General features: G+C 32.9%; 2 protein-coding genes and 1 long non-coding RNA gene across 4 annotated transcripts; 1 reads left to right on the plus strand and 2 right to left on the minus strand.

Moving 5' to 3' along the window:
• Positions 1-302: 302 nt before the first annotated feature.
• Positions 303-2,027, minus strand: LOC105255037. The gene is made up of 3 exons (XR_889498.3): positions 1,622-2,027; positions 1,259-1,467; positions 303-752 (listed from the first exon to the last, which is right to left on the minus strand). It is a non-coding gene; the product is annotated as an uncharacterized LOC105255037 (long non-coding RNA).
• A 3,056-nt stretch (positions 2,028-5,083) lies between these two features.
• LOC105255036 (nucleoside diphosphate kinase) lies at positions 5,084-6,749 on the minus strand. The gene is made up of 3 exons (XM_011264087.3): positions 6,385-6,749; positions 5,652-5,753; positions 5,084-5,505 (listed from the first exon to the last, which is right to left on the minus strand). Exons 1-3 carry the CDS (start codon positions 6,562-6,564, stop codon positions 5,275-5,277), a joined length of 513 nt encoding a protein of 170 aa, XP_011262389.1. The 5' UTR covers positions 6,565-6,749; the 3' UTR covers positions 5,084-5,274.
• A 1,280-nt stretch (positions 6,750-8,029) lies between these two features.
• Positions 8,030-23,157, plus strand: LOC105255034 (UDP-N-acetylglucosamine--peptide N-acetylglucosaminyltransferase 110 kDa subunit). 2 transcript variants are annotated; one of them, XM_011264086.3, is made up of 12 exons: positions 8,030-8,396; positions 10,992-11,142; positions 11,325-11,568; positions 11,888-11,956; positions 16,513-16,709; positions 20,042-20,131; positions 20,263-20,443; positions 20,529-21,131; positions 21,224-21,738; positions 21,885-22,338; positions 22,421-22,797; positions 22,885-23,157. In XM_011264086.3, exons 1-12 carry the CDS (start codon positions 8,267-8,269, stop codon positions 23,072-23,074), a joined length of 3,201 nt encoding a protein of 1,066 aa, XP_011262388.1. In that variant the 5' UTR covers positions 8,030-8,266; the 3' UTR covers positions 23,075-23,157. The 2 variants fall into 2 exon arrangements, with proteins under 2 accessions (XP_011262388.1, XP_011262387.1); XM_011264085.3 differs by lacking the exon at positions 8,030-8,396 and adding an exon at positions 9,990-10,342.
• Positions 23,158-25,154: the final 1,997 nt, after the last annotated feature.

Below are 25,154 nucleotides of genomic sequence, written 5' to 3' on the forward strand. Positions count from 1 at the left end.
CGTATACAAAAAAATTAAAATAATACTAACGCTATATATATATATATATATATATATATATATATATATATATATATATATATATTTGATAGCATTTAATCGATATGTACAGTAACACGATAAAATCTAATTTTCTCGAATTTTTTCACGAAATTTAAACTGCTAAAAAAACATCAAATATTCAAATTGCTTGATATCTTTGCGAAAGAAGCAGTTCTCGCTTAAAGTATCTTTAGGAAAAAAAAAGGACAAAAATTTTAAATCTTATATGGATGTTTAATTTTATACTAATACTTCTAATGTAACACTTCATTCATAGAGATTTTATTTTGAAACGTTTATACATAAAAGTACAATAATATATGGCTTCTTTATTCTACTGTTTCATCTTCGCGTGGCTTTCGCTTATGAAGTATTTGTGCCTCTGGATATTTTTTTCTGTCAAAAAACTAGACAGCTTTTCATATTTCGCTAGCAATTGTATACTCGTTTCATCGGAGTTCTTCGTTCGTTCAAGTCTTACCAATCTTTTTTTGTAAGACGGAAGTTTAGTAAAGGATGGCAGTAATTTCTTTTTTTTCAATACCACTCTATTATCCATTATACATATTGAATAAAATCGAGAGGCTCATTGGACGGTACTTCTGGTTTTCTGACTTGCACTGGTGAAGCAAGTACTACTGGACAATTCTCATTTTCTTATTTAAACTCGATTGCAACCGTTTTTCAATTGCTAATTGTTGATATGATTTCTGCAAATATTTCCATATTATTTTGAGATCGATTTGCTACATGATATATTGCAATAATTAAAGTATGATTTCTGATATAATCTGTCATGGGACTGCAGAGAAAGCCAGTTTCAATTCCTTATTTTATTTAATATCTTTAATAATGTAATAATTAAATTAAAATTCTATGAACATACGCTTGAAATATTAAATAAAAAAAGATTATATTTCTTATGTTTCTTACAACCCTATAAAGTTTAAGTAGACAAGAAATCATTGTTAATAATATATATAAATTGGTAGTTAGATAAAACAAATAATATTAATTAATTAATTAATCGATACAACCTACATTTTTTTAGTTTTATGTCTAACATATGTGTGTGTGTGTGTGTGTATATGTGTGTGTGTATATATATATATATATATATATATATATATATTTCTATAAATAAAAAATTTTTCTTCCCAATATAAATTAAATAAAAAGTATAATATATCTTTAAATAAATATTTTATATACACACCTGTTGCATTAAAGAATAATCAATAAAGAATGATTTTATAGTATGTTTTACATTCTTAGCTCCTTCTACTTTGGCATACATATTCTTTATGCCAATTGCCTCACAACACGCTATTATGACGCATGATGATAAACAAGCCCATATTCTTTATGTATTTTCTTTACAAATATTTTTGTACTCCCAAACTATATAAAGAAGTCATAATAACACTGAAAAGTATAAAGTGATATTAAAAGGAGTAAATTTTATATTATATAGTATTTACAATTATTTTCTTACCTTAATCTTTGACTTATTAATATTAATATTTTTATTCGTTAAAAAAAAGAATTAAAATAAAAAAATATTAGTTTTGATCTTTACCTTAAAATGTTTTTTCCTTTTTGCATTTTACAAAAGTGGTTCGAGGCACTTCAGACAAGCATTGTTTCATATTAATGTATGTAGCATAGTTTATATCGAAATTTTTCTGCAATGCTATACTTTTGTTATTTTATTTTAATTTAATACAGAATATAAATTTTTAAAGTTATAGTGAGTATTTACGTTTTCTCTTTTATCATTATAGACTCAATATAGACATAGGTATTTGATCCGTTTTGAGTGCCTTTTTAGTGTAAATTTTTTTGTTTCTCATGAGTAAAGTGTTTACTATTATTGTATCATAAATGTTTAAATAAGTTACCTCTTTCATTCATACATCATATAATTTACCTCTATAAGTTACCTCTTTCTTCCATTCATCATATAATATTGAACTTTTTCTCTATGAAGATATATAATACAAAACATTTTTGCAATTTAATCAATTGTAATCGGTATGAAATTTTCATATTATATAATTATTAGATTATATAACAATTATAGACAGCCTGATTAGACATGGAATAAAAAAAAAGAAACGCAAAAAAAAATATATATATTATATTAATATTATTTTAATGATTTAATTTTTTATTTTACTTATAAAAAAGACTTAAATTATTACATTATAACTTTTCAGTATTCGCGCCAGGGTTTAACAATTATACAATTTATGTGTCTTAATAAAGTTGTAAAATGCTTCTTTTTCGTTTCTGTAATAATATTATAATTAATGTTCATTTGCAATTAACATTCAATATTTCTAATTTTCATTAAAATACAATAATTTATTTTTATTTTTACATTATTCTTTAATATTCTTTCTTTCTTCGACACATTCCTTTTTGAAAAAGTTTTGACAGCGCGTTTTTTTATTTTTAAATTTTTAGAATTGGGCAGTTTACTTTTTCACAATTGTACATTTTTTACATAGTTTTGACAGCTAACTTTTTCTTATATTCCCTATATTGATTTTTGTAATTTTTTTCATTAAATTTTATTTATAATTCGGATAATAACATAAAATAATATATATTTTTAAATATCTGTTATATTAAAAAGATATGACAGATATTTGTCGCACAAATAGTTTTTAAAGTCGATTTTCTTCTATGACTTTTCAAGTTCTCAAGCATCTCATTTTTGAAATACCAAGCGAAAAAACAAAACGGCAGCTTTTCGTTTCGCAAAAATAATAAAACAAAAACATTTGAGATGGAAACGCTAGTAAACGAAAATAATCAAATGACATTCTATAGCTTTGAACAGCAATCAAAAATTATAACATATTAATGTGTGGATGTGTGTGTACATTTTATAAAACTCATCTGCTAGAAAACAGTACAATTAGATATCTCCACTGTGATTTGCGAATATTAGCATTTTAAGAATAGTTTGCTTCTGTAGATATACTGATACTGTAGATATACGGTCATCTGATTATTTTCGTTTACTAGCGTTCCCATTTCGGATGTTCTTTTTTACTGTGTCATTAAATGAGACACAATCAATATTGTAGATATCGTTATCCATATCTATTATATTTGATTCGGATACATTTGCATTTTTATTAACATCAAGGAAAACATTTTCCTTTGTTATGTCATTATCCGAATTATAACACGTCAGCTAATTTTGTTATTTTCTTATACCATAGCTTTTAATTTTTAATAATTCGACAATTTACTTTTTTGCATTTTTAATTTTTTATATATTTTGATTTAGCTAAATTATTAGCTAAATTTTTTTATTTTTTTATTTACAATTTTTTTGGTAATTTTTTAAATAAATATTTTTTTATAATTCGGCAGCTAATTTTATTTTCTTACGATAGCTTTTAATTTTTAATAATTCGACAGCTTACTTTCTTGCATTTTTCTCGACAGCTTTTAATTTTTTATAATTCGGCAGCTAATTTTATTTTCTTACGATAGGTTTTAATTTTTATTAATTCGACAGCTTACTTTCTTGCATTTTTGTCGACAACTTTTAACTTTTTATAATTCGGCAGCTAATTTTATTTTCTTACGATAGCTTTTAATTTTTTTAATAATTCGACAGCTTACTTTCTTGCATTTTTATCGACAACTTTTAATTTTTTATAATTCGGCAGCTAATTTTATTTTCTTACGATAGCTTTTAATTTTTATTAATTCGGCAGCTTACTTTCTTGCATCTTTCTCGACAGCTTTTAATAATTTTTATAATTCGGTAGCTAATTTTATTTTCTTACGATAGCTTTTAATTTTTATTAGTTCGATAGCTTACTTTCTTGCATTTTTCTCGACAACTCTTAATTTTTTATAATTCGGCAGCTAATTTTATTTTCTTACGATAGATTTTAATTTTTATTAATTCGACAGCTTACTTTCTTGCATTTTTCTTGACAGCTTTTATTTTTTTTTATTTCTTACGATAGCTTTTAATTTTTTTCGACAGCTTACTTTCTTGCATTTTTATCGATAACTTTTAATTTTTTATAATTCGGCAGCTTACTTTCTTGCCTTTTTTGTTGACAGCTTTTAACTTTTTATAATTCGGCAGCTAATTTTATTTTCTTACGATAGCTTTTTAATAATTCGACTGCTTACTTTCTTGCATTTTTCTCGACAGCTTTTATTTTTTTTTATTTCTTACGATAGCTTTTAATTTTTTTCGACAGCTTACTTTCTTGCATTTTTATCGATAACTTTTAATTTTTTATAATTCGGCAGCTTACTTTCTTGCCTTTTTTGTTGACAGCTTTTAACTTTTTATAATTCGGCAGCTAATTTTATTTTCTTACGATAGCTTTTAATTTTTAATAATTCGGCAGCTTACTTTCTTGTATTTTTCTCGACTGTTTTTATTTTTTTATAATTCGACAACTAATTTTATTTTCTTACGATAGCTTTTAATTTTTAATATTTCGACAGTTTACTTTCTTGCATTTATCTCGGCAGTTTTTAATCTTTTATAATTCGGCAGTTAATTTTATTTTCTTAAGATTTTAATTTTTAATAATTCGACATCTTACTTTCTTTGCATTTTTTCGGCAGGTAATTTTTTTTGCGATAGCCCATTTTTAATTCGATTTTATTTTCTTATATTTCGACAGCTTTTAATTTTTTATTTTTTCTGACAATTTCTTTACATTAATTTTTTTTTAATTTCCGCTAATTTTTAAATTTTCCATTTCTCAACTTTTGATAATTTATTCCTTTTAATATAATTTTCCATTTAAATTGATATACTATGATTTTTTGGCAACAAACAAATTTTCTTCACTTATAATTAAAAATTAAAATATTTAATATCTAATTATAATATTTAATACGTAATATTTGTCTAAAAATTGATTTATGTTTTTTCATATTTTATGATTGCTTCCAAAATTCAGTAGTTTATATCTTCTTAAATATTTTGACAATGAGATAATCTTAGAGATAACTTTACAACTCTCTTTTCATAGTATCTCAAAGCTTTTGATAAAGAGGGCCACAATCTTTTATTCATTCTTTACAAATAAAAATTATTTTTATTTAAATCTCAGCCTTCTAATAAGTCGAATTATTTGTATATAACTTGGTTGGCAGTAGAGGTTTTGGAAAATTCTCTAAAGACTTCATAGAGAGATGGTGTCTTCTGGGATAATTTTTCTCCATCAGAAATCCTTACTCATAGATCCACTTCTCTGACGCACGCGACCAGTCGATCACTTCCTTCTCGCCGAACCATAGATTGATCTCCTTCTTGGCCGATTCGACAGAATCGGAACCATGAATAATATTCCGACCGACTTGTATACAAAAATCACCACGGATTGTACCAGGTGCGGAATCTTTTGGATTCGTTTCGCCCAACATCACACGACCAGTCTTCACGACATTCAAGCCTTCCCAAACCTAACAATTTATTAAGAAATATATTAAAATATATAAATATATAAATATTACTTAATTTTTTACAGTGCTATTATTTAGCTTCGAAGACTAAGAAATTCATTATTGTATGTATTAACATTATTTCATTACATGATAACAAAACTTACCATTGGTACAACTGGTCCCGAACTCATGTATTTAACTAAATTTGGAAAGAAGGGTCTCGATGCCAAATCAGCGTAGTGTTGCTTCAAAAGCTCGTCAGTAGGCTAAATGTAGATATAAGAGTACATATATAAGTTAAAAAAGTATATATATATACTTCTTTAAAATAATTCTTATATAAATGGTAAGCAAATCGACAATTACAAATAGCATTAATAGAAGTTCGAATCTCGACAATTGATCGAAAATAATGACATAAAATGTGCTTTTAACTACTTTTGTACGACCATATTACGTATTACATGTTATCTCGCTTTCGACATATATACATGATATATATAACTATTAAGATTAGTGCTAATTCAGTTTGTTACGTTTCTCACAAATCAATGTCAATACTATATATACTCAATATCTGATTTAACAAAGACAAGTTTATCTGTAATTTATGAATAAAATAATTGAATCTGTTACGTTTGACCTATCTATGAATATCATGAATTAGAGTACGACTCGTCATTACTCGATAATCAGCTTTTTTTAAACGTACTATGTACGTTTATTGAATTCATTTGAAACAAAAGAATAAGAATAATTTCAATTCTAAGCCCTTAACGAATATATACAATAATATATTACTGAGAGGCTCAATCACGGAGGACCACGTGGCATGCTCGTGAGCTCTTCGTCAAGTTACAACGCGTAACGATAAAATTACACGCGAGAACTACTCACCCACACCATCCTCATAGCTACTAATTTGAAGCCTTTGTCCTCAAATCGCTGGATAATTTTGCCGACCAGACCGCGTTGCACGCCGTCTGGCTTCACCATGATAAAGGTGCGTTCCTTTTCCTCCGCCATAATAAATTTGCAAATAAATTGTAGCAAGGTTGAGATGGAGCACACAACCATGCGGTGCCTGACTAGCCGCGAATGAAGGAGAACGGAACGACCCGAGGCCAAGGCAAGAAATCTGACGAAAGTGGGGGAGAGGCGTCGTGACGTGCCGGTTCGTCGATCGTCTCAACCGGCCGGTCTCGTGTTTCAAGATGGACCGAGCATCAGGATCGTGCGTGATACAACAGCAAGGATCCTTTCGATCCACAAGTATCCTAGTCAAATCGCATGCGTGTACAATATTAGGATATCAAATGTACTATATTATAATTTTAGATATTTTAATGCGTTCGTTCTTTAACGTACAACAATCTAAACAAATTCCAGAAGAATTCTTTGATTGATGTATATTTTATAATACACTGGAACCTCTGTTATCAGCACGCCTTTGAAGCGAGCTTGTCGGCTTGTCCCCCACTTTATTCGCGAACCGTGAAATTCAGGGCCGTAGCGGTACGTTTCGTTTATATTATTTTTCAGTCGAGGTACCACCTAAAAGAAATATATTTTTGCGCGGTTGTATCGCTGTCTTCACTTCCCATGTGCGTCTGATGTACTTGAGCGCTATTTCAAAATTTGCTATTACAAGAGTTCACTAGATTATAAATATATTATCAAATTTTTAAAATTGATATTTTTTTTAAAAGAATGATTTTGATTTTTTATAAAGTGTACAAGACATTTCCTGATATTTTACACATATATCTTATTTTTAAAATATTTAAAGAAAACTACAATAGTCAATATAATATACAAAAGATCATTAAATTAAATCTATTTTATAATTAAAAAATTTTATATATATATATATATATATATATATATAGACAAAAATAATAAATTATATTTAAATTACATTGCAAAACAAAATATTCTGTATACATTTTGTCCTAGTGTCACGAAACTGCTTTGAACGCTACTGTCAGGAAATGTCACGTGACACGACATCGCGCGAGAGTATCCATCGATTGGCTCTACAACTTGGCGAGCTATGTAATTTTTCTCTGTCCAAGAATGCTCGAGAATCATTAAAAACGTAGGATAATTTTTTTTTGTATCGTTCTTAGATATTTTGTAATACTTTAAAAATTTTACATCGCATCTCTATTTGTCTATTTCTTAAAAACAAAATTCAATTTTATTTTTTTTTAAATTATTTTTCTTTTTTCATTTTTTGCTTTTAAAATAAGAAACATATGTTTATACGTACGTAAAAAAAAGCAGAAAAAAAAATTTGTTTCAAGTGGATTTGATACATATTCGTCCGGGGTTCGTCTTATATTAATTTCACTTCCTAATTTATTATCATTTCGACCATTTCGACTAATCGCAAAAAGCTGATATGTTAAATATATTGAATATTTCCTCTCTCTCTTTTTCATCCGTCCGTCTCTGTCGTCGTCGCCGAAGGTTCACGAGCGTCGCCGAGGACGGCCGAACGTGACTCTCGAATTTCCGGCACTCCGTTGAAGGATTTCATGATGGCGCGCGTGTGAAAAATCGCGTCACGTACGTACATATATCGCACGCATCGATAAGATCGGACCGTTTGACGCGTGAAATCTCGTCGATTGTCGAAATCGGATCACGCGGACGCGAGGAGCGATTCTCCGCGACGTGCGATCGTGTGTAGGCGCGTCAGCTGTCAAAGTCCTCGCCGCCTCGTGTGCCTGGCATCGCATCGGCCGTTCCATTTCGCAGCCTCGTCGACGCAGCCATGCAGGCGCAACAGCAGACGCAGCAGCAGCAACAGCAGCAGCAACAACAGCAGCAGCAGGGTCACCAGCAGATAGCGGGCACCAATGTGATATTGAAGATGAACGAGATTCAGCAGCTGTCGACTGTCGGTACGTTGGCGCCTGTCTGCTCCACGCCTCCTCGAAATTCGCTTTCGAGCAGCGTCTTTTTCTACACCCTTTTAACCTATAACATATTACATTACTCATTTATACTCGGTTTTTTTTCCCTTTTATGTCACGAGCATAGACGTAAGTTCCGTTCTTTGCGATCGCACTCTTTGCATCTTTTCATAATTTTCATGTATATTATGTATGTATGAGTATGTATATGTGCGTGTGTGCGTATGCGCATTATGCGTGCTTCGTCTTGCGTGCAGAGAGCGTACAAAAGGACAGGTGCAAATAGAAGGGACAAGTAAATGGGGAAAAGAATTCAATATTATAAATTTAATATTTTTCCAATTGTTGGTCTATTTATGATAGCAATGTGCGACTAATATTATTAGAGGAATTTATTAGAGGAAGAGAGAGAGAAAATGAGAGATGAATAAAGAAAACTCTAATTTCCTCACGAAAATTATATCATCTCGATTCTTATTTCGCGTTTCTTATTTATAGATAAAATTAATTGAATTGTAGTTTCGTTCAATTTTTGTAGCAACTTAGATTGTATAACAATTACATATATTTCACAAATAAGATTTGCATGCGTACATTTCGCTTTTACAATGATTATATAAAGAGAGATATGATAGAGATACATATTTTTAATCGGTAATTTACTTTGATCAGACACACCAGTTATCATCGTAATATATTACTATACATTCTTCGATATAAAAAAGTATTTTTTTCGTTTTTTCCTAAAATGCTCACTAACATGTCGTCGATATGCTCTTTGCTATCCCTTCTCTAATAGCGGATGTCCCCCCCTCTCTTTCTCTCTCTCTGTCTCTTTTCTCTCTCGCTTCCTCTTCTTTCGTTAAACGCGATATAATATTCCACTTGAATATCTGTTCCATCTACCATCTGCACCGAACAGGGAAACTTGCCCCTCTTTTCTCCCTTTCTCCTTCTCGTTTACACTACTCTAACTGTGGGTCTCTCGCAGAACAGGGACGTGTATAGCAATTAATAGACAATGATAGTAATTAATTTGCAGTGTTTTCAAATCAATGATATCGGTCAAAGTTAATTTTCTGTGATCCTTTAACTTTAATTAGAGCTTTCTATGAAAAAAATCATTCTACATTTTCGATTAATTTTTTCACATAGAGCTTTCCCAGATGTACTAGCAATTACAGGATATGTGTATGATTTATATGTGCGTGTATGAAATGTGTAGTGAATTTTTTTTTTGTATAAATTGATTAAAAAAATTTTTAATGTTTAAAATTTAAAATTGATCGCCTTTAAATTTTAAGCTAAGAAAATCAATGTTCAAATATAAACTTAAGGTAGAAATTTTTCCTTTTTTCGACTGTAAAAATGTAGCTATGTAGTGTATCTCTAAGAAGAAAATTTAGATAAAACTTGTAACATTTAATACATACGTTCCTGAAGTTTGCCGTTTCGACCATTCTTCGCTTCAACGTCGACCAATCAGCTCGTTCGTCGCGCTGTCGGAAAGGAAGGGGGGGGAAAGAGGAACAGAGAGGCAGCTAGAACAGAATGTACGCGCAGCATCATCTATGCGCGCAGCGACAATCAGAGCAAGAGGCATAAACGAGCGGAGAAGTTAGGTTCACGACAGGTCAAAAACTGATCCAGAACATTCGTCGGGACTAGATTGCGAGGAAGTCGAAAGTGAGGTTGAAAAGTTACACGAAATCGAGAACCCTCGGTAAGAGAGTACGCTTCATCATCAAAGATGAGCGTGCACGTCGCAGAGAAGAACAGCACGTTGAAAGGCTCCAATGGACTCCAATTCATCGTGGAAAATGACGACGACGATTGGCAACATGGGCAGAATATTCTGGTAGTGGCTCAGGACACGCATGGCAAGGAGCTGATCAGTCTGTCCGATAATGAGACCATTAACGTGGATACTTATTGTTCGTATATTTTTGGAATACCTCTTCTTTGTTAAAGGAGACGACGTTGCACAGAGCTAATGGGTCGTAAAAACATGGTGGATGATCGGGAAATGTTGATCGGAGTGTCATATTTCAGGCGTGTGCCAAGTGGTTCTTTGTTTGGAAATGCTTGTTTGAATTCGTGATTGATCGTTGATTAATAGTTTAGACTTTGATGTATGATTCGAAAATTTACTTAGAATTTAATAATAAGAATAATATACATGTTATTATACTATTAACATGTTCTCTAAATTTAAAATTTTTTAAATTCTATTTTCTAATTTTTATAAAATTTTGTCCTCTCAGTCACAACACAATAGTTGTTGCAATGTTGGTATATTCTTCTTGCATCTGTCATATGTATCTATCAATGAGCGAACTAATTATTCCATATTGCGCTAATTATTATATATGTTACATCAATATTTATGATATTATATATGTTTCATCAATATTTATGATATTAAGCAAAATGAAAAATATAATATGTAACTATAATATGTAACAATTAACGTATAATATGTAACAATTGCAGAAAAAATATTTTATACATTTTTATTAAATTTGAACTCAATGTGAATCAAACACTACTAAAAAACCTTATGCATCTTAATTCTTATTTTAGGGTTGCTGGAACTTGCTCATAGAGAATATCAAGCAGGAGACTATGAAAATGCTGAAAGACACTGTATGCAGCTATGGCGACAAGAAACAAACAATACTGGTGTTCTTCTTTTGCTCTCCTCAATACATTTCCAATGTAGAAGGCTAGAAAAGTACGTAATTTGTTATCATATTCAATATTCTAAGTGTAGATACATTCAAAATTAAACATGTTGCAAGATGAAAATTGACAAATTTATATTTATAAATAATTATAAATAATATATAATAATTTTTAGATTTTTGTGAAATAAAATATAACTTTAAAATAAAAATATAACTTTATGCATTTCAGATCAGCACATTACAGCAGTTTAGCAATAAAGCAAAATCCATTGTTGGCGGAGGCTTACAGCAATTTGGGGAATGTATATAAAGAACGCGGACAACTACAGGAAGCACTGGAGAACTATCGTCACGCTGTCAGATTGAAGCCTGACTTTATTGATGGTTACATCAACTTGGCTGCAGCGCTCGTTGCAGCTGGTGACATGGAACAGGCTGTTCAAGCATACGTCACAGCACTACAATACAATCCCGTGAGAAAACCAACATTACGAACACATTACAGTTTAACTATTACTTAATAAAATATAAAACACTCGAGAAGTGTGTGAAAGAAAAGAAATTCTTGTTATAAGATTTTCTGTTATAAGAAGTTGCAAAGTTTTATTCTTTATATAGTGAAGAAATTGTTATACATTAATAAGATTTTATATTGCTCTTTGTGTGGACCTAAAAATCTACATTTATTTCTTATTTAGTTCAATGAATTTATATTTTATTGTATCAAATCTTTTTTATCTTAAATAAGATGAACCATATACGCAAATTATTTACATATTTCGCCTGTTCCAGGATCTTTATTGTGTGCGGAGTGATCTTGGTAATCTTTTGAAAGCATTAGCAAGACTTGATGAAGCAAAGGTACGTTTTAGAACCATTTGTATTAGTTAGTAAACTAATTCGATATATCATGCATATGTTCGCGAGCATCTTTACTTCGATCAAGCTACAGACGGCAGAATCGTCAAGAATAGTTGCATTACTCCTTGAGTTAGTAAGAGATTGTTATAGAGGTTTTTCAATTTTTAACAAAATTTACTGATCTGTCTTATCCTGAATCATCCTCCTTGCATCACCTCCTTCCTGAATCCAAAAAAGTTAATAATAATCCTTTTAATATCTCTTCTAGATCAAGGAGAATCAATTTGTAGAGCATGTATCGATTATGATATTTCAATTAAGAAAAATATTTCGTCATCCTTGGGTCTTCACATCTCTTGATCTCGGAGTACAAATGCATCGCGCGTATGTGCACGAGCTACAGTGTGCAGTTTTCTATGAAATATGCGGGCCGAATGGGATTCGTTCGCGCCGTTGCGACGAGAAGCTTTCATTCTTTGCCGAGCAACTTGCAAGCGCGGCACGCAATTTTCTCCGTCGTCGAGAATATATAAATTTGATAGAATTATCTATAGAAGAGGATTTCTCATTTTTTTACTCGACAATTACTTTCTCCATCAAGAAATAGTCAAGTAAGCGAGAAACATCGCGATCGCGGTTGTCTCGACAGCGAATCGAAAATTGCATGTGTTCCTTCATCTTGTAAAATTTATAAGAACTGCGTTTCATGTCGCCGATAGAAATCTAGCCTTCGTAGCGACATTAAGCGACGGTCTCTTAACATAAAACCCTAAACAATATAACAGACATTTCTGACAGACGCATTTTTCTCAATCCAGATGCTTTGGTAAAAAGTTTATGAGTCTTTCTTTGTTCGAACAAATCGACAACAAGACAATCGAAATCTAGTCGGACATTTTAAGACATGATTTAAGTTTCTTAATAATTTTTTTTTCTTTATTTTTTTTATCACACGTTAAACTCTTTACTATACTCTTTCAAAAGATTTTCTAAAATCAAGAATATATGTGAACACAAATCTTTTTTATAATGTTTAGGGTTATTGTCAAAATATAATTAAAAGAGGAGAATATTCTCTCTCTGGCATTGCGCGTTTTGCAGCAACACCGAGAAAAAATACACTTTTGATTTTATTCTTTTTTTTTTATTATTTCGAGGACTCTTGATGTTGTCGCAAATTATAGCATTGTTTAGCCAGTGTCATCGGATGCCATTTTAATTCAAATCGATGGCTGGCAGCGCGCGAACATTTAATGAATGAGCTGATTCTTGTCTCTTGTTTTGAATGTGCGACTTTGCTGTTATCGTGGCATACGTGCATTGTCACATGCTGCGTGTTTTTTTCAGCACTTTGATGAATAGTTGATGATAGAAAGAGAGAGGGAGAGAATCTACAGTGTGTACGAAAAATATATATTGGCGCGAGATCATTTGACCATTCCTTTAAATCAAAACTTGTCGAACGCTACATCGAAAAAAATAATTGCGATTTAATTTTTGCATCCATAGGAAAAAGGATCAGATTTTAAACAGATAAAAATAATATTAATGCTACTTTTACAGTAGCATTAATAGAAAATTAAAAGAAATGAAAGGGTACATCGTGAAATTCGAAATTGTTAAATTCGCGAGATTTTTAACGATGCCCACGAGTTGATTTCTAGTATTGATCTATTGTTAAACGGTCAAGTGATCTACATTTTCATGGCGCGGCGCGGCGTCGACCAATGAGAGCATATTCGTATAAATATATATATACTCCTTTTCTTCGTTTGAAATGTTTCTAGCTATTTCAAATAACGTACTTTGCGCATAATTATATAGATATGAGATTTACGGATACGCCCTCGGTCCTAAGAATGATAGCAACGAGGAAAGCTTCCCGTTATATTTCCCGCTATTCTCAAAAACTGGCTGCTATGCTCGTTCGTTTCTTGCCGAGTTCCTTCAGCCATGTTTATTTTTATCAATCTCGTGAATATAAAATATCGCTGATCGCGCTATTTCGTTCTCTTTCATACTACGCGATGCTTGATAATACAGTGTAACGAAATATTTATATTAGATAAAAGGAGGAAAAAAAGTGTAATTTATGTTTCGATTACGAGGAATTTGAGGCACGTAATTCGCAACAGCTGGCTGACGAACTCGGTGAGGCGTGTCATTTGCAGACACGCGAATTATCAATTCTTTGTGTACACACACATACACACGCACACACGTATGTAGAAAGTAAAGAAAAAAAAGACAAAGATTTGAGGCGAGAGTAATCAGTGAAGAGACATTAACGCAGCTGTCTTATTGTTGTGGACGGGATGATCAACTCTAGGAGGGGAAGTGCAGGAGCAATGTGAGATTGGTCGGTTACCGCGCCGGTTCCTTCGTCAAAGGGTGAATCTGAATCTGGTTATTCAGTAACACACTGTCTCTCGGTCTAAGTTTATTATGAGAGCTTGCGAGCCGTACCTACCGAGTCAGCCTACCGAAGGGTACATTGCAGGTAAAGTAATTCCCAAGGCCGGTCTCTAAAGACCTCTACTCAATCCAATTTCCCTCTCTCTCGACCGGCTCCTGTCGAAAAAAGGCTCCTTATCCTAGATACTGCGAAATGATTTTACGAAGGGCGATATATATTATTTGTTGCTTAGACTTATAAAGCATCAGTATTATGTAAATTGAGCTTTTCTTAAATAAGCTTCTAGACTCTGCAAAGATTTTTTTATTTTTAAAACGTTACAAGATGTCTCAGATTTATCATTTGTCCCTGCAATAATATTGTTACATTCTTATTATTAAAGTAATTTAAAAAAATGTTACATACTCTATAAATATTGCAGTTGAGTATATAAATATTTATGCAGTTGAGTATAAAATATTATATTAAGAAAGTAAGCGTTGCATCTTTAGCTGAATAAATATTGCAATTTTCTTTTAAAAAATTAAATAATCTGTTTTAATTTAATATGTTAAATTATATATGTAACAAAAAAGATCGCACAATCCCTTTATTTCTCTTCCGCTTTTTTTTTTAATTCCAAGCAAACCTCTCATCCTGCAGAGACTGGTCGACTGTAAATGCCCTCTTATTTATTGTTTAGGTACGAAGATTACTCTGTTTTCAATATCAATGCAGCCCGCCTCTCGGCACGCGCGATGATCATCCACGCTAAATTCTTAGGGTCGTCATCCCGTCGTCATAATCGTGTTACGTAAAAATCGTGATAATTTTTCATCGATAAGTAACTTCATCACACAAGTCCAGAAGAGACTTTCGTTTTAGTTGACTTCGGTTTTAGCGTACGGCCTTCAGCGTGCAGCCGAGTCCGCCGAACGCATTTCGGAGACTCCGCGTGCACCGGAAGTCGCGCGTTATCCACGATGACGCCTCTAGCGCGCACCCGGATACCTTTATTGTCCTTAACACTTTCCTGATTCCTATCCGAGAATGCAATTTTGATTATGTTTGTGAGGCAACCCTCGTTCATTCTGTTTCCATTTCTTACTCCCTTTCTTGCCCTCGACGAGCATAGAAAGAGGACAAATCGCATTCAAGAACGACGATAGTCGAAGAGAATCGAAGAATCTGTAAATCAAATGAATTAAAACCAAAGATTGTGATTGTAAAAAGAATGATATATGCGGAAGAAATGTCTACCGAATATATTAAACTCGCATTATCTCCTAAATTCCTGATATGCACAGGGATATTAATTAGGAATGTTGATTTTTGTTGGGAAATTTGTTAGATCATAGCTTAGAAAATTTGTTAAGTATATTATCACATAATTTTAATTGTATGAATTATCGTGCAAATTTATATCTTTAGGTTTTTTTGTTTTAAACATTTTTATTTTTACAAATGTTTCTTTTTATTCTGACTTTTTATTTCGTACGCATTATAGGAGAGAAAATTTTGCAAATTTTTCTAATATCGATTCGCTAATAAATATGTAGTATTACCGTTTGACTTATTTTAAACATATTAATTTAGTCAAATGGGGGGAGTTCAAGACTCGATCATTGAATCAAATAAATAACATCTGATTAATCTACCCATAAGTGCAAAGCTTGTCATAGTCAATTTCTTATTAAAGAAAGCTCTCATTAAATCTAGGAATGATGATTTTCGCTAAATAAATTTCAAAAACTTTGGTAAAATTTTTTTAGCAATCTTTCATATTTCTAAAGACCATGAAATCTAAAGAAACAAAAAATCCATGTCACGAATGATTTTAAGAAATCGTGGAAGAATTCTAAGGAGACTGAAACTGTTTATCGATTAGAAATGAAAAAAGAAAAAACGTGGGAGGAAACAGAAGATATAAAGCGATAAAATATATTCTTTACGGAGTCGAGAGGGTGAAAAGGAGAGAGAAAAAAAGAAGGAAAGAGAGAGTGTAGTATGAAACAGAGAGTGAATGAATGAGAGAAAGAGAGAGAGAGAGAGAGAGAAGAGAAAAGCGCAGCGCGACAATGAGAGGTCGGGCATAGCGCGTAGCGCGCGTCTCTCTGAGTTCGCGAATAAAGTCGTTATAAATCGCATTCTGTTTCTCTAGGCCTGCTACTTGAAGGCGATTGAGACGCGACCGGATTTTGCGGTTGCTTGGAGCAATCTTGGATGTGTATTCAACGCACAAGGGGAAATATGGCTCGCAATACATCACTTCGAGAAAGCAGTTGCCTTGGATCCAAACTTCTTAGATGCCTATATCAATCTTGGAAATGTTTTAAAAGAAGCTAGGATCTTTGACAGGTTCGTTTCTATGCTTTATTCACTATATATTTTCTTTTATTTCTTAAAAGCGATCTATAATTCGCGACAAAATTCAGAACAGAACTCTATAATTTCATTATATCATATAACATAGAAAATATTTAAATAAATTATTTACATTAGGATATGTGACATACGACACATACAATTATAAACGGAATTCTATCGCGAATTATGAATCATCTAAAGTTAAGTAACACGAACAAGTAATAATTAAATAATATGAATTATGTATAAAACTTGTATCTACTTCTACTAGCATGGAATATGTGATAATTAGTGATCCAATCAAAGTAAAAATTCTGTCATATTATCTATAAGATATGATAGATATATAATATTTATATCTCTCTTACTATAGTTTCGAAAATTACATAAGTCAACAATTTTTTAAAACTTTTAAGGCATTTAAACACATACACACTTCTTATTTATAATTTAAATGCTCTTTAAATGAATCAAGTTTATGAGTGAATGAATAATAATAATGGGCGAAATAATGTTACATGCACAGTATTGATCAATCGACGTCTCAAAATTTCCATCGTCGTCGGTTTTAAAGTCTGTGCAAGATCAAAATGGCTTTAGTTATTCCACTGATACATTACACAAAATTATTAGTGGCTAGTCCAAAGCCCTACAGATTCTCCATTACTTCTGCAGTTTCCTTTTTGTCACAAATTTAAAATTAAAAATATTTTCCGCATATTTATATATATAGAAAATATTTGTAAAATATTTTTTATATTTATATTTTTTAACTTTTATATCTGTACATCTCTGTATACATACATATATACACACACACATATATACATAGATGATGGAAGTTAATTAATTTGCGCAGTTCATTATCGTTTATTGTATGTCGTAAAGCATGACATTGATTAAGTGAAATATTATTTAATAATTAATAATTCTTCTTTCGTTAAGTATCGTAGAAAAAAGTTAAGGAAGTAAAAATAAGTTTAGGACTTATTTTTCATGAAAAAATATTACTAGAGATGTTAATTAACATCGTGTGTGTATGATATATATGTATGTCTGTATTATTTCTTTGAATTGAACAGTGAGATCGTTAAATATATAAATATATAGACGATGTAAGTCTAAGTCTATGAATAGACGTAACATATTTGCGTTGCATTCGGAAACAAACGAGTACAGCGCATGAACCAAGTGAACATCAAGGATCGATATTCATGTAACATCCTTTTCCAAGTTCATCGTCCTCTTTGTATTCGAATGAAAATTCGGCTAATGCACCGTTTCTCTCTAGATGTATTTTCCACGAAAAATAGGAACGCAAAGCGTCTCGTATCATTAATACGCGTACACCCAGTAGTTTATAATGCAATCTCGATAGTTGTTCTCTGATGATACCACTTTAAAGATCTCATCGATAATTTCTTTTAATATTTTTAATATCAAAGGATTCTTAATTTCGCAGATTTTACTTCTAATATATCTGTATACATACATTATCCTTTCTATTCTCGATTCCCTCTCTTTGCGTGTAAATTCTTCAGGTTTCGAAAATCATTGATTGTAAAAGCCGCTTCCATGGCTACGTAACACGTTCATCCTTCTCTTTAACTACGTTTAACGCCCGCCGTTCTATCGATCTTCGCCAAGATTCGTCTGAACGAGCATCAACAGAATAAAAGAAATTCGGTTGCAATATTACCTCCGCCTACGCAATCGTCGCTTGCCAAATATCGCTCATATATTGTGATATTTTTTAACATTAACTCTCTTTCTCGACCTATTAATTGTATTAAAATATTTTATTTAGTATAGTAAAAAGTTAAAAAAATAATTTCTATTTGTATACATTTTATTTTAATTTGTTACATATTATTTTATATATAATAATATATATAAAAATTTTCTTTCTTTTTTTTGAATGAAAAAATATCTATAAAATATATATATATATATATATATATATATATATATATATATATATAAGACAAAATATAATCGATTAATATGATAATATTAGATCCATTGAACGCATTTCTCGGCTCAATTCCGACTCTAGCTTGAGAGGGGAGAGTGGAAGATTCTTTCACGCACAAAGTGGGAGGAATTCGAGGACAACTATCGATTTCAGCAACCGCTCCGCCCCCACGGAAGTCCTTCGCCCCTCTTCTCCCCTTTCCTTGCAGGATACGCGTGCTCGTTCACGACTTTCGCCGAAAACGGGAATCTCGCTCGCTCGCTCACGAGTTAAACAGCTTTCCTTCGACTGCCAGCACCTCCCGGAGCTGATCTTAGGACTCGCGGTCTTGTAATTCCCGCTTTATCTCCTGCCGCTTTAGATATTACCTGTGAATCCCGAGATGAGTGGGTCCTGTATCCACGTGGATTCAAAACTGTACAATTTGCGCTGGTGTAATTCTTATTTCGTTTCCCGCGCGTAAATATCAACGTATAAGGATTTGTGTATTCGGGGATCCACACATCTAAGGATTCGTGCTTTTTTTTAACATGTTCGTCGAGAAGATCGTTGGGTCCATGGAAACGTAGAAGAGGTCTAAGGATTTGCACGCATCTTTAAATTGGTATATTCGGTCTCCGTTTTACTCCGATTTAGGACATCCTAAAATGGAAATATCCAAAGATCATTCACGCACGAATTTGACGGGATTGATCGAAGGAGTGATTTAATTTTCGAGAAATTTGTGGACTCAACATTTTTCGTGCGTTTTGCAAAAATTCAATTTCGAATCTTCCCTCGAAAATCCTTGTTTGACGCATTTTGCATGAACTTGCGCTCTTCCAAGAAATTCCTTCCTTCCAAGGATCTCTCAAGGAAGATTCAGCATTTCTTGCATCCGCTGCCTCCCTAAGGATTCGCTGCTAATGTAACGAGTCGCGTTGTCAAGGGTCCTTTCCATTCAGATCCGTGGACTTCTGGGATCCGCGGGATCCAAGACGGGCGGGATGGGGAAGGAATGGACTGCCAGTGCGTGGTCGTCTATACGGTGATCTCACCCTCGAGTACTATCGCGCCCGCGCTTCGCGTACAAATAGAAGATACTATCGCGCGACCCTCCACCTCTGGCTGCATCTCCTGGATCAGGCGCTATCTTAAAAGGTTCATCAGACTCGTCTTTGTAACATCGGGGGCTGTATTAACAATTTATCTCTACAATTATCTGGAACGAAAAGAGCAACTTTTTTCGCGGATATAGAAAAGATAGCATTTATATTAGTATTATTAACCTTAATTTTTTCACAGCCGATTTTTTGTTCATTAGAAATGGGATCTATAATCGATAATTCTTATTTATCAATTGCTTCAGAGCTGTTGCTGCTTATCTTCGCGCATTGAATCTCAGTCCTAATAATGCAGTCGTACATGGAAACTTGGCGTGCGTTTACTACGAGCAAGGGTGAGTTGACAATTTTTGTTCGCACTTACAATGACAATTTACAATTTTTATTTTAATATAAACTTGGCTAATGAAATTGTCGACTTTTTTCGCATACGATGAATGCAACCGAGAATTATTTGATATTATAGGCTCATTGATTTGGCCATCGACACGTATCGCCGTGCTATCGAACTGCAACCAAACTTTCCAGATGCTTATTGCAATTTGGCAAACGCCCTCAAAGAGAAGGGCCAAGTGGTCGAGGCGGAAGAATGTTACAATACCGCCCTCCGACTTTGCCCGACACACGCAGATTCTCTCAATAATTTGGTACAAACTTACGCCGTTTCTACGGTTAACATTAAATTGTGAAAATATTAAATAAATTATATATAAATGATTTCTCCATTTTTAGGCCAACATAAAACGCGAGCAAGGCTACATCGAGGAAGCGACTCGCTTATATCTTAAAGCTCTGGAAGTATTTCCCGAGTTCGCAGCTGCTCATAGCAATCTAGCTTCTGTCTTGCAGCAACAAGGCAAATTAAACGAGGCGCTAATGCATTACAAGGAGGCAATTCGCATACAACCGACTTTTGCCGATGCTTATTCAAATATGGGAAACACGCTCAAAGAGATGCAGGATATACAGGGCGCTTTGCAATGCTACACACGGGCTATCCAAATCAATCCGGCCTTCGCCGACGCTCATTCCAATTTAGCATCGATTCACAAAGATTCCGGCAACATTCCTGAAGCGATACAGTCTTACAGAACAGCGCTGAAGCTAAAACCAGATTTTCCTGACGCTTACTGCAATTTGGCGCACTGTTTGCAAATAGTGTGCGATTGGACGGACTACGAAGCCAGAATGAAGAAGTTGGTATCTATCGTTGCCGAGCAATTGGACAAGAACAGACTACCCAGTGTGCATCCGCATCATTCTATGCTTTATCCCTTATCTCATGAGTTCAGGAAGGCTATCGCTGCTAGACATGCTAATCTTTGTATCGAAAAGGTGGGTAATTCGATAAATATTTCTAAGTCACACATTATATACTGCGTATAGAACAATTAGTTAAATACTTATATACGAATAAATCATTGCAGATCCATGTTCTCCACAAACAGCCGTACAAATATCCGCGTTCGATCTGCGCACGCTTGAAGATTGGATATGTTTCGTCGGACTTTGGAAATCATCCAACTAGTCACTTGATGCAGTCGATTCCTGGCTTACACGATCGCGAGAATGTCGAGATTTTCTGCTATGCACTTAGTGCGGATGATGGCACAACCTTTCGCGCAAAGATCGCGCGTGAAGCCGAGCATTTTGTCGATCTGTCACAGATTCCCTGTAACGGCAAGGCTGCCGATCGCATTAACGCTGACGGCATCCATATTCTGGTGAACATGAATGGTTATACAAAGGGTGCCAGAAATGAAATCTTTGCCCTGCGACCGGCGGCGATACAAGTCATGTGGCTGGGTTATCCTGGCACTTCTGGCGCAAGTTTTATGGATTATCTCATTACAGACGAGGTCACCTCACCGCTGGAGCTCGCCAATCAATATAGCGAGAAGCTCGCTTACATGCCACACACTTACTTCATTGGTGATCACAAGTACGCAAGTTTGTTATTCGCGGATTTTTGTAAATAGTATTTTGATGGAAATAAAATACAAAAATTATACAATTTTTATATATTTTTGTCATTTTATGAAAATTTCCGTTTACACTTGAGAAAGTTTTAATTATTTATTTTTCTAGGCAAATGTTTCCTCATCTGAAAGAACGTTTAATCCTGGCGGATAAATCGAATCATAAAGGCAAGGTAGCCGATAATGTGGCAGTAATTAATGCCACGGATCTTTCCCCAATGATCGAAAATACTTTAATAAAGGAGATTCGCGAGGTAATCGTACCAGATGCGAAGAAACAACCCGTTGAGATTTCGCTTAAAGTTGCTGAGCTACCGACTACCACCCCGATTGAAACAATGATTGCTTCCGGCCAATGCCAGATGTCCGTGAACGGTGTTGTTGTGCAGAATGGTATGACCACTACGCAAGTAAATAACAAGGCTGCCACGGGCGAAGAGGTACCTCAGAATATTGTGATCACAACTAGGCAACAGTATGGCTTGCCGGAAGATGCCGTTGTTTATTGTAATTTCAATCAGTTATATAAAATTGATCCGCTCACTCTTCATATGTGGGCACATGTAAGTATACGATCAAATTATTTTTATAGAAAATGAACATCTTCACCGAATTGTTTGCCTTAAATGAATATTTGATTTACAGATCTTGAAACATGTGCCAAACGCTGTGTTGTGGCTGCTACGTTTCCCGGCGGTCGGTGAACCCAATCTCCAATCGACTGCACAGCAATTGGGTCTGACACCCGGTAGAATTCTGTTCAGCAACGTCGCTGCTAAAGAAGAACATGTAAGACGAGGCCAATTAGCTGATGTATGTCTAGACACGCCACTTTGCAATGGACATACGACCAGTATGGATGTTTTGTGGACCGGAACACCAGTGGTCACACTACCCGGTGAGACTCTAGCTTCTCGGGTCGCTGCTAGTCAATTGAACACTCTCGGCTGCCCGGATTTGGTAGCGCGAACACGACAAGAGTACCAAGATATCGCTATTAGGTTGGGTACTGATAGAGAATAGTGAGTATTTTAACCTATTGCAAAATTTTGCAGTTTTTTAAGTAAATACAATATGACAGATTTAAATTAATTCTTAATTTTTATCAGTTTGAAAGCAACAAGGGCCAAAGTTTGGAAGGCCCGCTCGGAAAGCCCGCTGTTTAATTGCAAGCTATACGCGATGGGCATGGAAATGCTGTATACAAAGATGTGGGAACGTTTTGCACGCGGAGAAAATCCCGACCACATATCGGCTGTTGATAAGAATGACAACCAAACATCGTTGAGCATGTCTTAAAATAATTTTTCCGACAAGTGTCATATAATTACTTTAACTTCGACACTTTGCGATTAAAGATTCTGCAGGAAATTTAGAATTTACAGCCATGGTTAATACATCTACCATTTCTCAAGAAATCTTATATAAATTTCATATCTCAATTATTGTTTTGTACGATAAATTCACGAAGCTTAAAATAGACAGTAGACATGTATATATATAAATATATATATATATATATATATATATATATATATATATATACACACACACACACACAAGATTCCGTACGATATTCACACTCTGCTCTCACTCTATTGCTCTTGTTATTTATAGTTTTCTTTCAATGTAATATTCCTGCTTCTCTTTCTTGATTGAAAATCAATTGCATCCATTGTGTGGAAAGTTAAGAAAATCTATAAAGAAATAATTTTGTTAACAAACGTACAAAATTTTAAATAGTGATGAAAATATCACCAGTAAGAAAAAATAATATTGAAGAATATAGAAAATTGATAGAGAAATCATGTTTTCGATATTTTATTTTCCAGATTATTCGTCTTTCTATAAAATGTAATATCGATGTCTAAATAAAGCATTGATAATGGATTTATCGAAAACTGAGTAAATTGTACAAAACAAGAACAAAAAAATTAATTTTTCGATATTCTAAACTTTATAGAAAATTGCGAAAAAAATTAAATATCTCAAAAATTATAAATTTAGAGTTTTGAAAAAAGTTAAGATTATTATGTGAAATTACACTATTATTATGCGGAATTATTATATACAATTTTTTTCTAGAATCTATAATTTTATTGTAAGCTGGGTTATAAATTGCATTCGAGAATTCACTGTACATTTCGCTTGCGCTGCTATAATCGTCACATTGACTTGCTAAACACTCTATTCAAACATTCATTTTCATTTTACAGTCGATCTTTTAAAAGATATCCTTCGCACGTAATTTGCTGAGAAATGCAAAAACACTTAACAAAAATTAGAATTAATCTCTCTTTCTCGAATTCCTTATATCCTAGCTTATCGTTTATTCCTCATCGCGACAAAGGATAAAAAGCCGTAGATTTCGATCTGAATTGACAATTTTGAAAATCTTAAAAAAAACAAAGAACTTAAAAATACCTTAAAACGATAGAGAAAAAATGATGAAGATTTCTCATATAAAATGTTAGTAAATCTTAAGAAATTTAAAAAAAATAATATAATAAAGATTCATTAATTTTGACATATAACATTTCAGAAATCTGAATTCAAATATTCTTTCAGTCAATATATTTCAAATATATAAACACTTAAAAATCGTAGAAACCACAAGTTTTTCTAAAGATCATGAGTTGAAAAAAGAGAAGCTTAGAAATAATGCCATAAAATGGACCTAAAGAAATCAACAGATCTAAGAATTTCTTAGAAAATTTTAACATCTTGATTCTGGAAGATCGAGATTTTATAGGCATTTGAAGAACAAGATATTTATTTTAACGATCATGAATAGCGTATAACGCAAATTGTATTATATGAAGCGACTAAGGATAATGTTGTACATGTAAATATTAAGGATAACTGTTAATTATTTGCGTTAATCCGGTAATGGAGTGAATTGCGTGATTTGTGTGAGGTAGTAAAAGATATTGAACTATATAATGAACTGATGTACGTGTAGAGAATAAAGATGATGAATGAAATAATAATCTTTTACGATTTGTCGGCATTGTACTGTCTTGTGACTCTGAAATATTTATCAAGTTAATAGGCGTGTTTAGCGCAATCATCGCTCAAGTAACTGTATATTTTCAATATGCTCCAAAATTTATATACACAATTCACACACAGCAATGTATTTCATTTAATTAAATAAATGGGTTATAAATCATGGCCATGAAAATTGTCGCAGTTTAAGTTTGCCATTGTATATAGTATATACATATATAAATTGCCGAAAACAATACATCAATCTGTTTTCATTCGATAGAAAGATTCTTTTATTTATGTATCAAGTAAGGCATATATTTTTCGCATCATAGTTATAAAACAATCAAACATAGTAGTAATTTTTCTAGCATTTCTTTAATGTATCCGT

This window comes from Camponotus floridanus, unplaced genomic scaffold, assembly GCF_003227725.1.
Source record: "Camponotus floridanus strain SB8 unplaced genomic scaffold, Cflo_v7.5 scaffold2, whole genome shotgun sequence".
Taxonomy (NCBI): Eukaryota; Metazoa; Arthropoda; class Insecta; order Hymenoptera; family Formicidae; genus Camponotus; species Camponotus floridanus.

Coding starts and splice junctions, on each gene's coding strand:
- LOC105255036 (XM_011264087.3), bottom strand. CDS start 6,564: ATGGTTGTGTGCTCCATCTCAACCTTGCTACAATTTATTTGCAAATTT. Junction 5,754..6,384: donor TAGCTATGAGGATGGTGTGG/GTGAGTAGTTCT, acceptor ATCTACATTTAG/CCTACTGACGAGCTTTTGAA. Junction 5,506..5,651: donor CGGGACCAGTTGTACCAATG/GTAAGTTTTGTT, acceptor ATAAATTGTTAG/GTTTGGGAAGGCTTGAATGT.
- LOC105255034 (XM_011264085.3), top strand. CDS start 10,159: ATGAGCGTGCACGTCGCAGAGAAGAACAGCACGTTGAAAGGCTCCAAT. Junction 20,132..20,262: donor TGCGTTTACTACGAGCAAGG/GTGAGTTGACAA, acceptor TTGATATTATAG/GCTCATTGATTTGGCCATCG. Junction 21,739..21,884: donor TACTTCATTGGTGATCACAA/GTACGCAAGTTT, acceptor TTATTTTTCTAG/GCAAATGTTTCCTCATCTGA.